The following is a 21,370-nucleotide window of genomic DNA, read 5'->3' as shown; positions in this document are numbered from 1 at the left end:
CCATGACTAACTATGAGCTTGTACCCAGGTTTCCTTAATCCTTGTAAAAACCTGAAGCATTTAATCATATTGACAAAAATATTTTATGTTATTCGTGTATTAAAAGAAACCTTGCTTTTTGTTGGAGTGTGGTGAGTTGGGTAGGATAAAACAGTGTTTCTCTACCTTGACAACTTTAAGATATGTGGACTTCAATTCCCAGAATTCCCCAGCCAGTATATTAATTGGGGAATTCTGGGAAGTCTACGTATGGTAAAGTTGCTAAGGTTGAGAAACATTGGGATCAGCAGTTGATGTCAATCTCTGGCCTAGAGTTGGAATGTTGTACTGTGAAGAGGGACAGGAGGAGGACTATGAAGAGAGATTTTATTTTATTATTTTATTTTATTCTATTTTATTATTTTATATGTTATTATTTTATTTTATTCTATTTTATTATTTTATTATATTATTTTATTCTATTTTATTATTTTATTATTTTATTTTATTTTATTTTATTATTTTATATGTTTTTATTTTATTTTATTATTTTATTTTATTTTATTCTATTATTTTATTCTTTTATTCTTTTATTCTATTTTATTATATTATATTATTATTTTATTCTATTTTATTATATTATTTTATTATTTTATTTTATGTTTTTAATATCTATAGCCACCCACAGCAAATGACTCTGGGCCAGATGTGGTATTCAGCCAGTTCTGACAAGCTCTAGAGAACCGGTAGCGGAAATTTTGAGAGTGGGGAGGGAATGGGGATTTTCCCCTGCCACGCCCACAAAGCCACGCCCACAGAACTCGTAGTAAAAAAATTTGAATCCCACCACTGCTCTGGGCGGCTATAGAAATAGAATAAATCAATAAATGAGAACAAAATATGGGATATCTGCTCTTTTTGTGCCTGTGAAAATGGACTGAATTTAGCTCCAATTCTATTCCTATTGCTTTAGCCAAAGACAAAATAGGACCCTGTGTCTCAACTGTTTTCCTTCTCTTGTTCTTCAGTGTGGGGTTGAAAATATCAGGAGAGCAGAATCCTTGAATGGAAATCCATTGTTCGCCAAGGTACCGCTTCCCTATTTCCCTGAGAAAATTTTTATTGTATTTATTTTTCACATTTCTGAACCGCCCGTCTGCCTCAGAGAGGGAGAAATGTGGGATTCTCCAGAGAAGCCATCACGGGTAGACTCCTGTTTCTCTGACAGGAATTTTGCTGGACACATGTAACATTTTTGGAGGGCTGAGGATCACCAAATGGGTGGGATCGCTTTATCCATGGAAGCAGGCCTTTTTGATGGAGGAATTCTGGCAGTTTGCAATGCTTCTTCTAAAGCAGGCTTTCCTTTTCTATACCCTGCATCTATAGAACGCTTCTGATATATTCTTGCACCCATTATGCATATCTATATATATATATATAAACCAAATACCACTCACTCATGACGAAATCTCCAGAACCGTAAAGCCTACAAACTTGAAATTTGGCACGTATGTTCCTCTTGGCTTCTAGGTGCTCGCTAAGAAAGGATTTTTCGAAATGACCATCAGAGTCATTAGTGTTTCTTATATAGTAATTAACATGCTCTGATGCTAAGGAGTTCTACTCCCCCTCCCCACCTGAAAAGAACTCTGTTCCAATTGCCAGCTGCCTTATATTAACATGCTCTGATGCTAAAGCGTTGGACATTCTACTCCTCCTCCCCACCTGAAAAGAACTCCGTTCCAACTGCCAGTTGCCTCACATTCCATTACCTCAGTTCAAACTGGCAGATGTTCCACTCCTTCATTCAGGAGCGGTCTGGGGCTCCTTACAGTACTAAACATTGGTACCTCACCAAAATGTCTACACCTTCCACTTATGGAACTGTTTCCGGACTCAAGGCAATATTAGGGAGCGATATTCCCTTATGTGTTTCCATTACCGACCACCACTGAGCCAATGGATTGTGAACCGAATTTCTCCTGCATAGCCCAGTCGCATATTTTTGTCACGAAGCACGGCTATCCAGCTAGTACACTATAATTTTGAAACTTCTAAACCCAGGTTTTCTCACCCCTTGGAATATCGTCTCGCACCCCCAGGGGATGTGAGCACTCCTGGTTGGGAAGACCTGTTCTAAAGTGTGATATGCCTAATAGGGTTTTCAAGATAGTAGGAAAATCTTCTATCAGTTCTCTGATTGGCGGGCTCTGGTTTACATTTCCTACTTTGGGACTGGTTGCATTTTTGTGTTTATGAAATCCTATCTTGCATATGCTCAGTCAGAATCAAATCCAATTTGGTGCTCTCCAGATATAGTGGAAATGTAATTAGAATTCCTAATCCCTAAACTCCTAATCCCAGAACATCTGGAGGATGTTCACTTAGACAGAGTTCTACTTCATCAAGTTCTTACACGTAGAAATTATGAAAACAAGGGTATAAATCAGTGATGGCTAACTTTTTTGGATTGTGTACCAAAAGGGGGGTCATGCGCGGGTGTGTCCACACCCATAATGCTATGTGCGTGACCCCAGCAGGCATGTGCGCACAACCAGCACGATCCCCCTGCTTTTGGCATGCTTTTTTCACCCTCCCCAAGGCTCCAGAGGCTTTCTAGGAGCCTGGGGAGGGCGAAAACAGCCTCCACCCCACTCCGGAGGCCCTCCAGAGGCTTCAGGAACTTCCCTGGAGCCTCCGGAGGGTGAAAAATGGCCCTACGGCCAAAGTGGAAGTTTAGAAATGGTGACTTCCATTTTGTCCATAAGGCCGTTTTTCGCCCTCCGGAGCCTCCTGAAGGCTCCGCAGGACGAAAAATGGCCCTACAAGCAAACCGGGAGTCCGTTCCCAAACTTCTGGTTTGCCTGTAGAAAAATGGCCTTAAAAGAAGGCCAAATTCAACTGGCCAGCCAGCGCATGCGTGCCGGAGCTGACAGGGCAATGCCTCTCGTGCCCTAACAAATGGCTCCAGTGCCACCTGTGGCACACGTGCCATAGGTTCGCCATCATGGGTATAAATGATTGCAATATTGTATTGAAAAACAATGGAAAACGTCCGAATTGGCAAATTCTTGCAGATTTTTTTTTAAAAAATAGCTGGTCCTTGATATTCTCCCTCCTTTCTCATTTCAAGTACAGTAGTCCTTGACTTACAACGATTCATTTAGTGACCAAAGTTGCAACGGCACTTAAAAAAAGTGACTTGTAGCCATTTATTATTATTATTATTATTATTTTTCACACTTAAGAGCATTGCAGCATCCACATGATCACATGATCAAAATCCCGACATTTGGCAACTGACTCATATTTACGACGGTTGTAGTGTCCTGGGGTCATGTGTGATCACCTTTTGTGACTTTGTGACAAGCAAAGTCAGTGGGAAAGCCAGACTCGCTTAACAACCCTGTCACTAACTTAACTTGTAGTGATTCACTTAACAACTGTGACAAGAAAGATCGTAACATGGGGCAAAACTCACTTAACAATCGTCTCACTTAGCACCAAAAGTTTTGGGCTCAACTGCGGTCGTAAATCAAGAACTACTTGTATGTATGTATTGTGGGTCGCCAGCAGGCAGCGGAGCTGGCAGCAGATTCGGACAGCGAGGGAGTTGGGGAGGAACATGGGCCAGTCCTGGAATCTGGGGAAGGCTCTGATGAGGGCTCTGTGTCGGAGGCAGAGAGGGGGCCAGGGCTGTCTGACAGTTATCAGCTGCCTTCAGAGTCAGAGATCAGTGAGGCAGAAGAACAGCTGGAGCCTGTTCCCAGTGTGCGCATGCGCAGAATTGCCAGATGAAGGGAAGAGCTAAAGAACAGGGGTCGACTTGGGAGTAAGGCCACAGGTGGACAATGAATGGCCCCTCCCAAAGGAAATAAAAGAGGAGCGAAAGGGGAGTGGAGTTTGCAGGAGACCATTAGTTCACTTAATTGGTTGGTGACTCTCCGAGGCTCTTTGCCAGGTTTTGCAGATATCTGCCTGTCAGCTCTCCAAGCCAGATAAGGTCTGTGACTGTAAATCCTCCCTTGAAAGACTTTGCTGTATGTGAATGAGCAGAATTCACAGTACATTAATAAAAGGGTTTTTTGTCGGGACAAGGAGTCTGCTTCATGCTCTCGGGAAGCCTAGGTCAGAACATAGGTAGATATATGTATATTAATCACACTAACCATCATCATCATGCTTAAAGTATTATTTGCTCATAGAATAGCTTGCTAGCAGATTAGAAAGTTATTGTGATCAGTAAATGTGTTTTTAAATGTTAAAATTAAACTTAAATGTATTTTTTTGTATTTTTCAGGCTCTGGCAGATTTGGTCTGCTCACACCTCAAGTCGAACGAACTATGCTCCAAGCAGTTAACACTGAGTTGTCCGCTTTGTGTGAATCCCACATGTCGAAAGACGAAGTCCTTCTTCACTAGTCAGACACTGTGAAAATGTACACCGGCAGTCGGGTCATTGGCAGGAGTAGACAATACAGATTCTGTGAAACATGCCCATTTATTCTGCCTTCTTTTGATCCTCTCAGGTCTGCGTTTTGCTCTCCAATGGGATTCGCCCAGGGGTGGAAATGATAACCACTGAAATCTTTTTCAACCGCTTTGGTTTTCTATGGGGGAATTTTGCATTGGAAGGGACACTGCATGTTAAAAGGCTTCGTCCTCTCGAGTTGCTGGAAATCCACATTTTATCAAATTAAACAGAATGCACGAGGTTCTTCGTATTTGATGGCCTGTGAAGGAGAGCAGAATTTTGGTTCCTTGAACAGGTTCTCCAGCCTTGCTCTGCCAGAGCGATGCTGAGGAAAATCTGTTCACTTTGCAGGAATCAACCCTTCCTCAAAAATGGTGAAGCTTGGTTCTAAAAGAACTGTGCATCCAAGGTTTTGAGCCAAGGATGCAGGTTGAGTGTCTTTGCAGAAAGTGTCTTTCGTAAAAATATATAATGTCATAAAAATATTTCAGTTAAACCTTCCTGGTAAAATTCTGCCATTTTGGTGGGTGGTTTTTGTTTTTGTTTTAGGCAAACATAAATCTGGCCTTAGAGCTTTGTGACTAATAGTCTGATGATGAAACTACTTTAGTTTTCCAATAACTTCAGCTGACATATAGTGTATAGATAAATAATTTGGTTTTTTTAAAAAAAAGAATAGTAGGTATATATTTTTTTAATTTGATATTTCATTTTGTAGGCAGTCACCCTTTCCTATTTCCACCATGCAAAACTGAAGCAGTGTCCCAATTGTGTTTGCAAAGTTGTGTTTCCTAAGGCATTGCCATATTAGTCTCTTGTCATGAAAATAGCAGGAGTTCTTGCAATAGCTCAATGTTTCTCAAACTGAACAACACTGAGAGGGTGGACTTCCAATTCCCGGAATTCCCCAGCCAGCATGCATCCATCTTAGGTTCAAGTTGAGAAACATTGCATTAGCTTAAAGACTAACAAACTATGGTTAACTGTCAATGGTATGAGCAGCACATGATCACACTACTGGCATTGAAAAGTTTGTGAACCCGTTTGGCTTCTCACTATTTCTGCATAAATATGATGTAATCTGTTCTTCACACAGGTCCTAAATCTAAATCCAAGTCCTAAATCCAGGAGCCTTTGCAGGCAGTGGGTTTCGCGACAAACTATTTTTGTGTTGCATTTCTATTTACCGACAAAGAAATAAAGGGAGACTAGTATTCAACACATACAAATAGCTTGTTGTAAAAGTGACTTTCTGCGAAGGCTCCTGGATTAGGGCTGAAAGGCGAAAGCGGAAGCAATATGCTCCGTCCCATAATTGGGTAGACCAGGTTGCGGTGATAGGCCGGTCTCACCAGAATAAACACTTAATCTCTCCCCTGGTATAGCCAACAAAGTGAGGAGAGCCTGTGGCTTAGAGGTTAATACATCTACCTAATATGCAAGTAGCCTGGGTTCGAAACCCAGAAGGGCATGACTAGCTGATGAGAGCTAAATGGCTTGAAATAGATCTATACTAGTCTCCCTTTATTTCTTTGTTGGTAAATATGAATTCAACACTTGTTTATTTATTCATTGAGTAAAATGATCCCATGGTAATCATACGCCAAAAAGGGGTTGCAAACTTTAAGCTTCACTGTATGTCAAAAATGGCCTTTCCCCCCTCCCCAATTCAAAAGCAGGGTCCCTTTCTACATCCTCCAAAAGTGCCTAATATCTCATCTGCCTTTTAGCAGGAAAGCTGGCAAGGCTTTAAATAGTGCTGGGTATGGAAAATTGGTGGCTGGCAAGCCTTTGATTTTAGTCATAGAAGTCTGAAATTATCTAGCTGCTTTAGAACGCAAACTCTTTTCCTTGGAGGACTGCATAGGCTGAACTGGGAAACTGCTCTATCTTTGATTGGTTGGTGATGTTCTTTGGTAAGGCTCGTGGGGTGGCAATACACTTTAATCCAATCCAAACCAGGTCTGTTTGGGGGTTTAAGCTCTCCATATTAACCGCACAGCCCTCTGGATGTAGATACCTGCAAAGGGCAGTTAATCCTGTTCATGTCCTAGTGATGGTGACCCTATGGCACGCGTGCCAGCTGTGGCACACGGAGCCATTTGTCAGGGCACGCGAGGCGCTGCCCTGTTAGCTGGCCAGCTGAGTTCACCCGTTTTTAAAGCCATTTTTTGCCCTCCCCAGGCTCCAGAGACTTTATAGGAGCCTGGAGAGGGCGAAAAGAGCCCCCTCCCCGGAGGGCCTCCGGAGGCTTCATGTGCTTCCCTGAAGCCTCCGGAGTGCAAAAAACCAGCCCTACGGGCAAATCGGACATTCGGGAATGGACTTCCTGTTTGCTCAGAGGGATGTTTTGACTGCTCTGGAGGCTTCAGGGAAGCTTCCTGAAGGTCCCTGAAGCCTTTGGAGTGCTCAAAAGTCTGGTTTGCTCGGAGGGTCGTTTTGAGCACTCCGAAGAAGCCTCCTGAAGGTCCCTAAAGCCTTCGGAGCGCTTAAAACGACCCTCCGGTTTGCTCGGAGGGTCGTTTTGACTGCTTCGGAGGCTTCAGGGAAGCCTCCTGAAGGTCCCTGAAGCCTCCGGAGGGCTTCCGGGGGCAGGGAAGGCTGTTTTCACCCTCCCCATGCTCCTATAAGGCCTCTGGAGCCTGGGGAGGTCGAAAAAAGCATGCAAAAATGGGGGGGGTGTCACACCTGTAGTGTGCGCATGCGCACTGGGGGGGTCGCGCATTGCATTATGGGTGCAGCACGCCTGCAAACAATCCCCCTGCGCTCCCCCCACTTATGGCACGCGAGCCAAAAAAGGTTCGCCATCGCTGTCCTAGTCAATTATATCATGCGAATTCAGCCATTCTTGCAGGAAGTGTTCAAGGGTAACTCTTCACTTCGTTAGAATGTAAATTCATGAAAGTTTACGTGATAACATTTGTTAGTCTTTAAGCCGTCATGAGATTAAAGTTATTTTTCTGAAAAATTTAAACTTATGTGCTTTTGGTGTTTGTATGAAGGATCCCCCCCCTCCGATTCCTTGGAGAAGGGCATTGCAAAAGAAACTGGCCGTAAAGACCATTTTTCAGCACATATATATATATATATATATATATATATATATATATATATATATATATATATATATATATATATATATATATATATATATATATATATATATATATATATATATATATATATATATATATATATATATATATATATATATATATATATATATATATATATATATATATATATATATATATATATATATATATATATATATATATATATATATATATATATATATATATATATATATATATATATATATATATATATATATATATATATATATATATATATATATATATATATATATATGTATGTTGTATTTGTGCTGATACCAGGGGTTGTAACACAAACACACACACACACACACACACACACACACACACACACACACACACACATATATATATATATATATATATATATATATATATAATTGCAGTCATGTGACCATGGGGGGGGCACTGACTGGGACTTCAAATATGGGTTGTAACTAACTCTGGGGAGGTCGTTGTAATTTCAAAAGCTCACTAAGCAACCAATTGTAAGTTGGGGACGACTTGCATGGTCTTGACTTCCCACTGTTTCACCCGGAACGGATTCCAGAACCTAGATAAAAACATCGTCCTTTGTTCAAAGTACCACAAAGTCTCCAAAGTGTTCCAAGAGGACATTCTAAGGTTACTTGGATAGCCATCTGTCTGAAACGGTATAGGGTTTCCTGCCTAGGCAGGGGGTTGGACTAGAAGACCTCCAAGGTCCCTTCCAACTCTACTATTGTATTGTATTGTATTACTTAGTTTTTCTAAAAACATAACAAAATACATTTCTAATATCAGCTGTGCTTGGAACCAGGGGGTGGGATTCAGTAGGTTAGTCAGCTAATTTTGCATCTGGTTCGCCGAACTGGTTGTTGCAAGGACCGGCTGGCCCCGCCCACCCCTCCCCTCCCCTCCCCTCCCAGGAGTCTCCTCACAGTCCATTCATCATTTCAGGTAAGTACAGGTCCCGCGCAGAGGCTCTGGGAGGGTGAAAAACGGCCCTACTGAAAGTTCTGGAAGTCCAGAAATGGGCCTATTTCTGGCCTCTGGAGCCCGGGAGGGGGGGGGTGTTTCCCACCTCCCGGAGGCTCGAGAAAAGTCTCCGGAGCCTGGGGAGGGTGAAAACATCCGCATCCCCGCCGCCGTGAGAAGACAGTTCTACAAAGCCAGATTTCTCTTCTAAAAACCTATAGAAGCTTCTTTCTCTTTTTTAGTTAATAAGAACAAGAGCTTATTCTTTAGAGCTGCTTCCAAGCTGGCAACCCACTGTAGGTTTCAGGGAGAGAGAGAAAAAAAATCCTAATGGCTAGCAAAATATTTTGAGTTTTTTTTTTTATCTGGGCAACAAAAGGGAGGAAGAAAATTAGCTAGCTTTGGTTTTGTCATTTTGTTGATTTAGTCCATTTATATAGCTGCCCTGCCAAGAAACAACTCAGGGTGGCCTGTAATTAAAGCAACGAAAAAGCTAGAAAAAAGTAATCACTTTTACTAATAAAACATGAAATAAATTACCCTCGGAGCAATTCAGCAATTGAAACAGCCAGTCCAGATGGGTTCACAAATGCTCCTGAACCAATGTCTGCTTGGGGGATGGGCGGGGGAGTGGATGGAAACCAGGTTTTCAAGGCCGGATGAAAAGCACACAGGAATCTGAATTTGAATATTTTAGTATCTCTGAACTATGATTGATTATATATGAACAATCGTGGTTCATCCGAGGCTCCAGCGATACAGTATTTTAAGGCATCATTTTTAGGTATAATTAACCCCAGTCATGTAATTCCTGTTAGCTTGGTATATTTGGGTTTTTGCTATTAGCCCAGACAGGTAACAATTTTCCAGCGGAAAAGGCAATGATATAGAGAGAAGATTGCTGGTGGCTCTTTGGATTAGAAGGGAGCGTGTAATTAGTGCGCGCACATTTCTCTTGCCACGGGGTTGTGGCTGCCATCTTTTCAGCAACTTCGATATAATAACTTTGCTCCATTTGTTATTTGAAAAAAAGACAGAAGAGCCAAGAGTGACCACTATGCGAATTGCCTTTTCAAATGTTCCCCTCTTTGAAATTGTCTGACGTGTAGAAAGAGAGTAGGCGGGACTCAGCTGTCTTCTCAGTTACCTAAATACTGTATTTTTCAGATTATAAGACGCACCTGACTATAAGATGCACCTAAATTTAGAAGAGGAAAACAACCACAAAGAAAGGTTTTTGGCCTCTGCACATCTTATTTTCGGCCCTTTTGGGGGGGCTATTTTCCAGCCTTTTTTCTACCCATTTTTGAGGCTTTTCTGGACCATTTTGGGGGCTTTTTTGGCCTGTTTTGGGGGCTTTTTTCAGCCCGTTTTTGAGGCTTTTAGAGAAAATGGGCCAAAAAAATCTTCAAAAATGGGCCAAAGAAAGCCTCCCAAACGGGCCGAAAAAAGCCTAAAAAATGGACTGAAAAAAGGCCTGAAAAAGGGGCATGCAGAGGCCAAAAAATGGCCTGCAGGTGGGCGTGGCTTTGGCAATATTTGGTCTATAAGACTCACAGACATTCACCCCCTTTTGGGAGACAAAAGAGTGCATCTTATGGTCCAAAAAATACGATAAGCTGTATATCTTAGAAGATGCTCAATGCTTATCAGTGATGGGATTCAAAATTTTTAACTACCGGTTCTGTGAATGTGGCTTGGTGGGCATGGCTTGGTGGTGGGGAAGGATACTGTAAAATCTCCATTTCCTCTCGATCAGTTGGGACTTGGGAGGCAGAGAATAGATGGGGGTGGGGCCAGTCATTTACCGGTTCTCCGAACTATTCAGAATTTCCGCTACTGGTTCTCTAGAACTGGTCGAGAACCTGCTGAATACCATCTCTGATGCTCATCCTTCTGAGCCCACAGGTAGTCCTTGCCTTACAACAGTTCATTGACTGGCTGTTCAAAGTTACAACGGCACTTAAAAAAGTAACTTACTTTTTTACAAGTGGCTACTTCTGCCGACTGCCTGCAATTTGGCAGTTCCAATGTCACCAGCTCAAGGTTGACTCAGCCTTCCATACTTCCGAGGTGGCTAAAATGAGGAGCTAGATTGTTGGGGGGGGGGGGGGGAATGGGACAATATGCTGACTCTGGAAACCGCTTAGTAAGTGGTAAAGCACTGTGAAGCGGTTTATAAGTCTAAGTGCTATTGCTAGTATGACTATTTTTCACACGTATGACCGTTGCAGCGTCCCCATGGTCATGGAATTAAAATTCAGATGCTTGGCAACTTTATGATGGTTGCAATGTCCTGTGGTAAAGTGAGCACCGTTTGCAAGTTTCTGACAAGTCATCAGGGAAGTCAGAATTACTGAACAACTTCATTACTAATTGAATAACTGGTGATTCACTTAACAACTGTGGCAGGAAAGGTTGTAAAATGGGGCAAAACTCACTTAACAAATGTCTCGCATAACAACAGAAATGTTGGGCTCAATTGTGGTGTTACGTCAAGGACTACCTATACTCGGATCCTTGGGGGGAAATTTAAACAACAAACAGTTGCAAAAGTCTCTGATTTTTGGTGGGACAAAGCTATTATTAAAGGCATTTACAGGACATTCCTGCTGTGACCTCTGAAAGATTCCAAGATGCAACGGAGTTGGATTGCGAACCATATTTTAAGTTGTACAATTTCACCAGGAGGTGTGTGAGTGTTGAAAGAATCTCCATGTAGGGATTCCAACATTATAAGGATCTTTGTGTGCTCAGTTTCGTTGGGTGAATGAAGTAGACTACATTTGGTTCCTTAAAGCAGGGGTCTCCAACCTTGGCAACTTTAAACCTGGAAGATTTCAACTCCCAGAATTCCCCAGCCAGCAAAGCTCACTGGGGAATTCTGGGAGTTGAAGTCTGCCAGGCTTAAAGTTGCCAAGGTTGGAGACCCCTGCCTTAAAGCATGAAGTGCAGTTTGTTTGGTTTCAGCTTAGCATGTCATGCTGCCGTGATTTATGAACTCTGATTTATGACTTAGCATGAACATAAAAACAAGTGATGATGGCTTATTCAACAAATGACAATTAAGCAGATTGTAGCTTTATATGTCAGGGATGCAGTGGCTCAGTGGCTAGGACACTGAGCTTGTCGATCAGCTAGGTCGACAGTTCAGCGGTTCGAATCCCTAGCACAGCGTAACAGGGTGAGCTCCTGTTACTTTTTCCAGCTTCTGCCAACCTAGCAGTTCGAAAGCATGTAAAAATGCAAGTAGAAAAATAGGAACCACCTTTGGTGGGAAGGGAACAGCGTTCCGTGCGCCTTCGGCATTCAGTCACATGACCACGGAGACGTCTTCGGACAGCGCTGGCTCTTCGGCTTTGAAACGGAGATGAGCACTGCCCCCTAGAGTCGGAAACGACTAGCACATATGTGCGAGGAGAACCTTTACCTTTACTTTTAGCTTTATATTATGCAGCCACCCAAAGTACTCTAATCAGGCCTAAGTAGCCTTGCCAAACCTTACTGAAAATACACTTTCTAGGAGTGAAATCATAACCCTCCAAATAATTCTCTACCACAGTACTTTACTGAAGCCCACTTAAGCTAAGGAAGTAGTCCTCATGAGGCAATGAGAGAATCTGAGTTTGAGACCTTGCCCTTAAAATGTGACTGCTTCAATGCAGCAGTGGTAGCTGTAGAGAAGAGAGGAAGTTCAGCTGATTGGCTCCTGTTAAAATCTCTTCTTTTGTATAGCTGCTGCTGGGCCTCTCCCCCCTTGGGTCCAACCACCTTATCAAACTTTCTGACGTCCCTTTGAAGCGGAAGCCAGCATGGGGAAAAGTGATAAGAGATGAGCAAAGGAGATCTCCCCAAATTTCTGGCTTTTGTAAACCTGTCAAGAGGAAAACTCTGGAAAAGGAAGCCTCAACCAGGTTCTTATAAAAAAAAAACATCAGCTTCACCCCCAAGGATAGCATTCAAAAAAGAGCTTTAAAAAAAGATGGGAAGCAGAGGGGTGTGTGTGTGTGTGTGTGTGTTAGGAAGCAATTTGACCTTGCCTCCAACGAAAACCCACCCACAACTGTTAATTTATTTGGTTATCTATTAACAGTCTCTTGGCAGCTTAGTTTTTACGCTTAAAATTAAGTGCTTGATTGATTGTTTTCTGGAACAGTGATGGGATGCTGTCCTATACTTAAGCCAATCCATTAGCAAACTCTCATTACTGATTTGTGCTCTGTGTGTTTATGGAGCGAAGGCATTCTGGGGGATGAATTCAAATTCACTAAGCCCTTGGATGGCCTTTTACATTTCATCAGGAGCGCACAGGTAATGTCGTCTGCTTGCTTGTCATCTTTAATTCTGGCACTGCCAAATTGATTACAGGTAGTCCTCGAGTTATGTCCATAATTGAGCCAGCAACTACGGTTGTAAGCCATGACAGTCATAAAATGAGTCACCTGGACCCGATTTTATGAACTTTTTTGTGGTGATGGTTTACACTGCTTCGTTGTGTAACTCATTGTTCACTGGAGAGTGTTCTCTGCCAGAAACTAGAAGTAAATGCTGGTTTGTGGCAAATACATTGTAAATTGCAGTCGTATGAGTGCAGGTCACTACAAATGGATGGCCATAAATGCAGGCTGGTGGCCAAGCGCACAAAATGCAGTCATGTAACCCCAGAAGTGGGAGGTGGGGGATTGGATGTTAAAACTTCAGAACCTAGTTGTAATTAGCTTTTGGGAGTGGGCTCTGTCATAACTCTGAATGGTCGTTAAGTGACTGACCATAAATTGAGGACTACTTGTAATTAATTAGTTAGTTTGTTTGTTTATTTATTTATTTGATGTTTATTCTGCTTTCATTAGTTTATAAATAACTTGTAAGTAAACTAATAAGGAACTCATTAGTTTATAAATAAATGTATCTATTATTCTTTCCTACTTTTCCCACAACAACAATCCTATGAGGTAGGTTGGGCTGAGAGAGAGAGAGTAACTGGCCCAAAGTCACCCAGATGACCTTCATGCTTAAGGTGGAAAATAAACTCATAGTCTCCTGGTTTCTAAGCAATATCTTAACCACTCTAATCTCTCTCTCTCTCTCTCTCTCTCTCTCTCTCTCTCTCTCTCTCTCTCTCTCTCCCTCCCTCCCTCCCTCCCTCCCTCCCTCCCTCCCTCCCTCCCTCCATCATCTATCTATCTATCTATCTATCTATCTATCTATCTATCTATCTATCTATCTATCATCTATCTATCTATCTATCTATCTATCTATCTATCTCTAATCTCCCCTTTATTGTTTTTTATACATAGCTCAAGGTGGCAAACATATCCTATTTTCTCTACAATAACAACCCTATGAAGTGAGTTGGGCTAAGATGGACTGATTGATCCAAAATCATCCAGTCAGTTTTTCATCTTAAGAGATGAACTCACTGTCTCCTGGTTTCTTGGCCAGCATTTTAACCACTATACCAAACCACCAGCTTTAATAAAATGAAGCTCCCCACATCAGTCCCTATCCAACAGCTGCATAGCTTGGGCACGATCCCTTATATCTTTCTCAAATTTCCCACTTCCACATTCTCCATTTTCTTAATAGGAAAAGCGTTTTGCAAATATGTTGAAGTGCAGTTCCTATAATTCTGGGCGATGGTGGTGGTTTAAGGGTTTATAGCCCAACATTTCTTGATGACAGCAGGTGAGAGAAGGAAAAACAAAATTCTATTGCTGACCTGTGTTGAGAAAGGGCTGTGCATCATCCCCTTTAATGCTCTGAAAACCAGACTGAGAGTTAACACATAGACCGTGATGGCATGCACGCCAGAAGTGGCATGCAGAACCATCTCTCAAGGCATGCCAGCTTTTGCCCATTGCTCTTCTGGGTTCTGGCACGTATGCACATCAGAAACAGCAAGACCAGGTGACTGGTGTGTATGCGCTCACTCTAAACGGGAAGCTCAGCTTCCCGGCATGCGCATGGGTGCCGAGGAACTGCTTTTCTGGGTTCCACCACTCCCATGCATGCACGATGGGGAGCTGCTTTTCCGGTTTCTTGCGCTACCCGCCACGTGTGCACTCCCGTTTCGGCACTCAGTGCTGAAAAGGTTCGCCAACACTGACATAGACCATGAATAGTCTCAGCCTGTTGAAAGCGTCATTGGCTAATTTTGGTAGCTCTGGATGCTGTCCAAGGTACAAGAGCAAATTTGTTCCTGTTTATCCCTCTAAGCCAGGGGTGTCAAACTCAAGGCCCAGGGGCCAAATCCAGCCCACGGGGTGCTTAGATCTGGCCCACAGGGCTGCCCTTGAGACAGCAAAGGACCAGCCTGTGGTGCCTCTGCTAGTGAAAACAGAGCTTGGGATTGCCGCACACGGCCCACCCAGTTTCCGATTTTTTGTTTATTCTTTTTAAAAAAATAATTTTTATTAAATGTTTTGATCTTTAAAAACAATAAGGAAGACACAGCAAAGAAAAAAAAACACAATAAGACAAAACAAAACACAGAACATACATAACAATATACTGTAATTTTACAGCTTTCTCTATCGGCTTTCCTTCTTAGCTTTTATAATTCTCCCTTCTGCATTGCCTTCCTCTCACTATAACCTTGTCCTATAATTTAACAAACATATATTAACACTTATTATAGTATTCATTATTTATATCTCCATATATTTGTATTCTCTATTTTCTGTCTTGGCTTCTGTACATTTTATTCCATACTTTATAGAAGTCCGATTCTTCTCTTTCTCTTCTCTTCTTCTTCTCTTTCTTTTAGTTCTATTGTCATTTTATCCATTTCTGCGCATTCGAGTATTTTCCTGATTGTAGTTTCATCTGAGGGTGTATTGATTTTTTTCCAGTTTTGTGCAAAGGCGATCCTGGCGGCAGTGAGTATGTGTATGGTTATGTATTCCGTTTTCATCCGCAATGGCCTCCTGCAGGCCACACCCATCCTGGCCATGCCCATCCCGACCAAGTCCCCCCCAGCCCCCTTAGGTCAAACACAACCTTGATACAACCCTCAATGAAATTGAGTTTGACACCCCTGCTCTAAGTCAAGGTTTCTCAACCTTGGCAAGATCCATAGGCGTCAACTCCCAGAATTCCCCAACCGCCATACAGATGAAATAAGAAGCTTGGTTGCATCAACACTGTCTGATGCTTCCCTGGATTGATCTCTACCTACTCCCTAGAATCATGATCTAGAAGTCTTTTCGAGTTTTCCTTTGAATTCATTGAGCTAATGGATTGGTTTTCTTTGAATCCATTGATCTAATGATTCGATGTCTATGGAGACTCTCAATCATCAAGGTTCAAAAGGCAACTGGACTTGTTCTGAAGAAGTTTCTTGGATGAGAAGTTAAACATTTTCAAGGAAAAAACCCAAGAAAGTCCAGTTCCCTTTTGAATAGCACTTTGGGATGATCCATTGGTGTCTCCAAGTTCCTTTCCCAAACAATAGCTAATGGGTTTTCTGTTGTTTTCTTTATTCCAAAAAGCATCTGAGGCACCATTTGGGGAGCACATGGAGAATTAATTGCCCACCCAATTTCAATCCACATTGCTAAGAGAAATGTTTTTGGATTTCCCCAAAGGGTTATGCAGAATTTATATCTCTTTGATGGCATCTACTGGTCATCCATTTCCTTGCAATCTCAATTCAGTAGATTTAGCCTCAACTCTAGAATATTGCTGGTAACATTAAACAATGTTATAAAAGACAACAGCAAATGATAAATTGAAGTTTGCTGCTGTTGACTGATATCTGTAAAAAATATACACGAAGAATTCTCAAATGCTTTTGTAGGTAAGAAAATGCTTTTGAGAAATTGCGAGGTACAGCTTTGTCAAGTAAATTAATCTGTGAGCACAATGGGGAATGAAGAATGGTATATAAAGAGATGGTAATCCTTTTTATTCTTGCCATTTTTTAATATCAAAGTGTTTCAATGTATATTTGATTAATCCACTGAATTTTTAGTCTGAGGAAATGAAACAATAGTCTGATAAAGTACCCAATAGCACTGGAGGTAGCGTATTATATCCTGATTCAGAGAAGATGTTTAATGCATGAAGTATACTTACTCATGTGGATCAAGAACAACTAACATAATTGGGACCTGCAACCAAATGCAAATTGAGAATTAATTTTAATGACCACGACATCTAGAAGTGTGTTTGGACAGGATGTGCATTTAGATACAAATATAAGCCCCCTGGATGCACATATTATTTGATCCTTCTGGTGTTTGATTAATTTATGATCAGCATTTTTGAAATTCACCCAAAGAAAAATGCTTTTGACACATAGATTGTTTTCCTTTAATCCAGTTGTTAGCAAAATTACTGTATTGTTCTACTTTTAAAAACGATGATTTAAAAATGGGATTTTAAGTTGTTTCTATCTACATGTATACTGCATGTACACTGAATTTGTACAAAAAGCAGGATTTTATTCACAATGGGTTGGCCTAGGATACAAATTATTATGCTAATTGCAGTACTTAAAGTGATTATTAATAGAATATTTTGTCTGTCTGTTTTGAGCCATTTTTTAAAAGTAGAGAAGTATAGGCTAGTATCTAAAATATCAAAGCATCAATTAAAATAAAAGAAGAAGAAAAGAAACAGCAGATATGTGAGACTAGGAGCTGCAATAACAATGCTCCTCTGTGAATGTATTTTGTGATAAATTATTTCTCCTACTTGTTTTGCTGTCATAGTGTTACGTGGAATAAGGCATGTACCATAGACTTGCAATCTTAGGCATGCCTATTTGGGATTGAGCCCCGTTGGGTGGATTTGATCCCAAATAAGGAATATTAGTGGTGAATAATTGTTGAAGTGTCTCTCCTGGTTCATAAAGGCTGTGAGCCATAAGAAGCCAGAAGAAGTTGGCATTCACTGCCAGTTTGAGATTCATGTTCCCCTTTGAATTTTCAAGATGTCACAGAGCATTAGTTATTTCTGGGATGAAAGCATGAATTGCACACCTCTCTGCAAGGCACCACAACAGAACATAATTCTTGCTTAGATTGTATAATGTCCCAGGCAGATTGTGAAAGATTATTCCCTGGCTCAGAGGTCCTACACAAGCTTATCAGATAAATCAGTGTTCCTCAGTGATGGCAGCTTGGTGATGTGTGGACTTCAACTCCCAGAATCCTGGGAGTTGAAATCCACACATCACCAAGCTGTCAAGATTGAGAAACATTGAGCTAAATAAATCTTGGGCCTCCTTGGATACCTACTACCAATTCGATGCCTCTCCAAATTCAGCTCGATATTTGACAGGTTCCTGTCTTAGATCAACTTCCTCACCTTCTCCGATGGCAGAAATTGCCTTGCATTTGAATTGGGGCATTTCTCTATTTTTTAAACCAGGGTTCACCAACTTTTCGGACCTCAGGGACCAATAAATTCATAATTTTAAGTCCTCTGGACCACTAATATGATCTACCTAATGATCCACTGGGTTGGCGTGGCTAAGTGGTCATGTGACTGGGTGGGCATGGCCAACTTGATGTCACTCTCATCCAGGGGCACCTTGCCAGCCTCTACTCACGCCTTCCCTCCCAGCCATGCCTCCCCTTCTTAGGGCCCCAACAGGAAGCAGTTGTTGGAGCTAAGCAGCCACCACCAGGAAGAGTTGCCAAAACAGCTCAGTTCAAATTGGATCTGACCGAGAAGGCGGCTCAGTAGAAGCACCTCACTGAGGACTACAAGCATAGGCTTTCCAAGCAGAGGAAAGACCTGCAGGAGTGTAAGGCCAGGTACTGCCGCCTTGAAACTTAGTGGGCTGAGATGGTCAGCCAGTTCCAGGCCATGATGCAGTCCCATGGGAACAAAACCCTTAGGCTCTTTACCACCCACAGCACTTCCCTCCAGTCTTCACTCAAAAGCCCCGCACCAGGAGACCAAAGCAGACCCCAAGTCAGAATTTCTGTCCCCCTCCGATCCACACAAAAAGACCCAGAAGGGGGAGACTCTCTGAAGCAACACAAACATTCATTGCACGTATCTGGCCCAGGGAACGTAGTTTGAGGACCCCTGATTTAGTGCAATATAAAAAAATGCAAATAATTTTTCTGCGGACTACCAAAATTTTCTCGTGGGCCACCAGTTGGTGACGGCTGTTTTAAACGTTAACAGGGAATATTTGGGGCTCCAGAAATAATGCTGCAGCTAATGAAAATGGTGGAAAGTCTGTTTGGACTTGAACAACAGTGATATTAACAGCAGTGGCATTAACAAGCTCTGGTCAATGTGCAGTTTCTATCCTCCATCGGACCCGCTGCAATCAACTGATCACAATATCCTTGTGTTGGCCAGGGACAGATTTGAAACACTTCTATTGTCGTACGTGGGATTCGTTTGCATCTCCAGATTTGTTTCTGAGACACATGGGCAACCTCCCCCTGTACCTCCTTCTTCCCCCAAACCCCCTTTCGGGCTCCCCAATACACAAGGCGAATTGAAATGCAGGAGCGAGCAGGGTGGAAAGCAGTGTCATTTAATTTGTGCGCTGTGCTCTGATTGAATGGCATTCTTTATTGTGAGCGGCCAGAGATGGATCATCTCTCAGGGTTTCACAGCCTTTTCTCTTCTGGAGTTCAGAGGTTACATCAAAAACTGCCTGCCTGCTGCCTGAGATGGCCTATGAACCGCAGAGGCCAAGAGGTCGTGAGGCCAATGAAGAAGGCAAAGGCATCGAGGGTGTAATTCCCATTGTTCTCCAAGGAGGAGAGTTTAAGGCTGCATCACATGATATGCTCTAGGTGGAATAACAGGATAATGTACCCCTGCAGGATGGAGGGGGGGGGAGGAAATGGCACCCACCAGAGCATGGCAATTAAGTGCTGGCTGCAGACCAAGGGCTCTCTCCTGTCCGTCATGTGTGTTTTTGAAAGCTCAAAATTTTGAGCAAGGAAGTTCATTATTGTCCAAAACCTTCTTTGCAGCTTCATGGTTGATTAGAAGACATCATAAATGCTTGGCCAGCTTTCACCCATGAAGGAGTGTGCCATGGTGGGAAGCAATTCTGGGTTTTGTCAGAATTGTCCAGAGAGACACAATTCGTCTCAAGACTAAACCACAATGGATCTATATGAGCTAATGTTTTAAATCTTAAAGGAGTGTGTTTTTTTTTTTTTAAAAAAAAAGAGTTATCATATTGTGACACCTAAAGTAGGATTTGTACCTTTTTAAATTTCTAGAAAATATGCCCAACATGTATAGACAAATATCTTATCCAAACAAGTTGCAAAATGATTGAGTCTGCTGTGCATGGCTCCAAGAAGGACTTCCAAGCTATCTTTTGTGTTTTGTTTTTTTCTGAGTCAAGGAGGAAAATTTTAATTTCCTGCAGATGCGAAGGGAACTGCGACTGGGGAAAAGAATTAGATCTACTTATAAAACAAGATCCCTCTATATCTTTTTCCCTGCTTCCCCCACCCACCCACCTCATTTATTAATTGCTATTATTTGTTGTCAGATTTATACTATCTCTCTTTTCTTTCCAGAGGTCAGAGCAGTATGTCATACGAAGCAAAACAACGTGAATCTATTTCATGCACCATGTTCATTCAATTCCAGAGCAGGCATCTTTTTTTTTGCATATTGGACATTCAAACAAAATGTTGGACGTTCAAACGAAAGGTCTGCTAGGATGAACAGGAGCAGTGACAAAAAATGCCTCAGAAGGCTCCCTGTTTATTTATTTTTTGCTCTTACTTTCAAAAGATTTGACAGGTCTTTGTCAGGCACCATTTTGGTTTTCTATAAATCTAAAAACCTGCTTGGGAATAAAGACAGTGCTGAGGTTGGTGTTTCCCTTTGTCAATGCTTCCCTTTGTCATATTTACACACACACACACACACACACACACACACACACACACGACTAAATGAATTTGAATGAACAAAATAAAAAATGAAAATGAAAAAAACTAAAACATGACAGGGACGATAGTCAGTCAGTCAGTCAGTCAGTCAGTCAGTCTGTCTGTCTGTCTGTCTGTCTCTATCTTATCTCTCTCTCTCTTTCTCTCTCTCTCTCTCTCTCTCTCTCTCTCTCTCTCTCTCTCTACCTTTCTATCATCTATCTGTCAGGTCTGCAGCCATCTTCTCTTTTGGATCTTTGGCCTGCCACACTTTCTATTATTCTACTATGCATTTTCTATTGTGGAAAAATGGGAGGGGGGATTGTAGGAGTTAGATGCTATGTGGTCATAACAAAATTCTTTCTAGAAAGCCAAGGTCATCCTTTGACTTTGCACCTCTGCACCTGACCAGAACTGGATGGGTGGAACTGCCAGCACGGCAGTGGGAGATTGGACCATGTGATGGACTTGTGGGTGTGGGGAGCAAGATCTTGAACTTTCAACTGGGTGGGGAAAACTGGGAAGCTTTCAGATTCGGGTTTTCCCAGGTGTGCCAACATGGCTCTCTTGATAAATTGGAACTTTGAGCAATACTTTGCCTTGGACTCTGATTTAATTTTGGATGCTATTTGGAACCCTGACACTATCACATTTAAATGGCTGCCCATCTCATGGAAAGTCATTCTGGATAGCCATCCCATTAAACAGGAAATAAATAAAACAATGCATAACTTTTGCGCAGCCTAACCTAGAGATAAAGTTGAAAAAGAATCCTATCAATTGCACTGTAACACTCATTCATCCTAATGAGAAGGTTGTGATCCCAAGGCCAACAGTTGATGGGCAGCTGAGTCTGTACCACTCTCTTAGTACATTGCTCTGTAAACTGGGTGGGGAAAACCGGGAAGCTTGTTGGAAGAAATATCCATCTTTTTCATGGAAGTTGCTTGGAAAGAAGGTTTATGAAC

At 41.9% G+C, this 21,370-nt stretch overlaps 1 protein-coding gene across 1 annotated transcript in view; it reads left to right on the top strand.

Moving 5' to 3' along the window:
• The window catches only part of FECH (ferrochelatase), a 31,752-nt gene extending 24,322 nt beyond the window's left edge, over positions 1-7,430 (top strand). The window contains exons 10-11 of the mRNA XM_081941108.1: positions 1,008-1,067; positions 4,283-7,430. Of these exons, the coding sequence (XP_081797234.1) occupies positions 1,008-1,067; positions 4,283-4,417 (195 nt within the window). The 3' untranslated portion in view covers positions 4,418-7,430. The remainder of the gene's footprint in view (positions 1-1,007; positions 1,068-4,282) is intronic.
• The last annotated feature ends 13,940 nt before the right edge of the window (positions 7,431-21,370 follow it).

This window comes from Natrix helvetica, assembly GCF_964273705.1.
Source record: "Natrix helvetica genome assembly, chromosome: 2".
NCBI classification, from domain to species: Eukaryota; Metazoa; Chordata; class Lepidosauria; order Squamata; family Natricidae; genus Natrix; species Natrix helvetica.
This window is presented reverse-complemented; position numbering and strand designations above follow the sequence as displayed.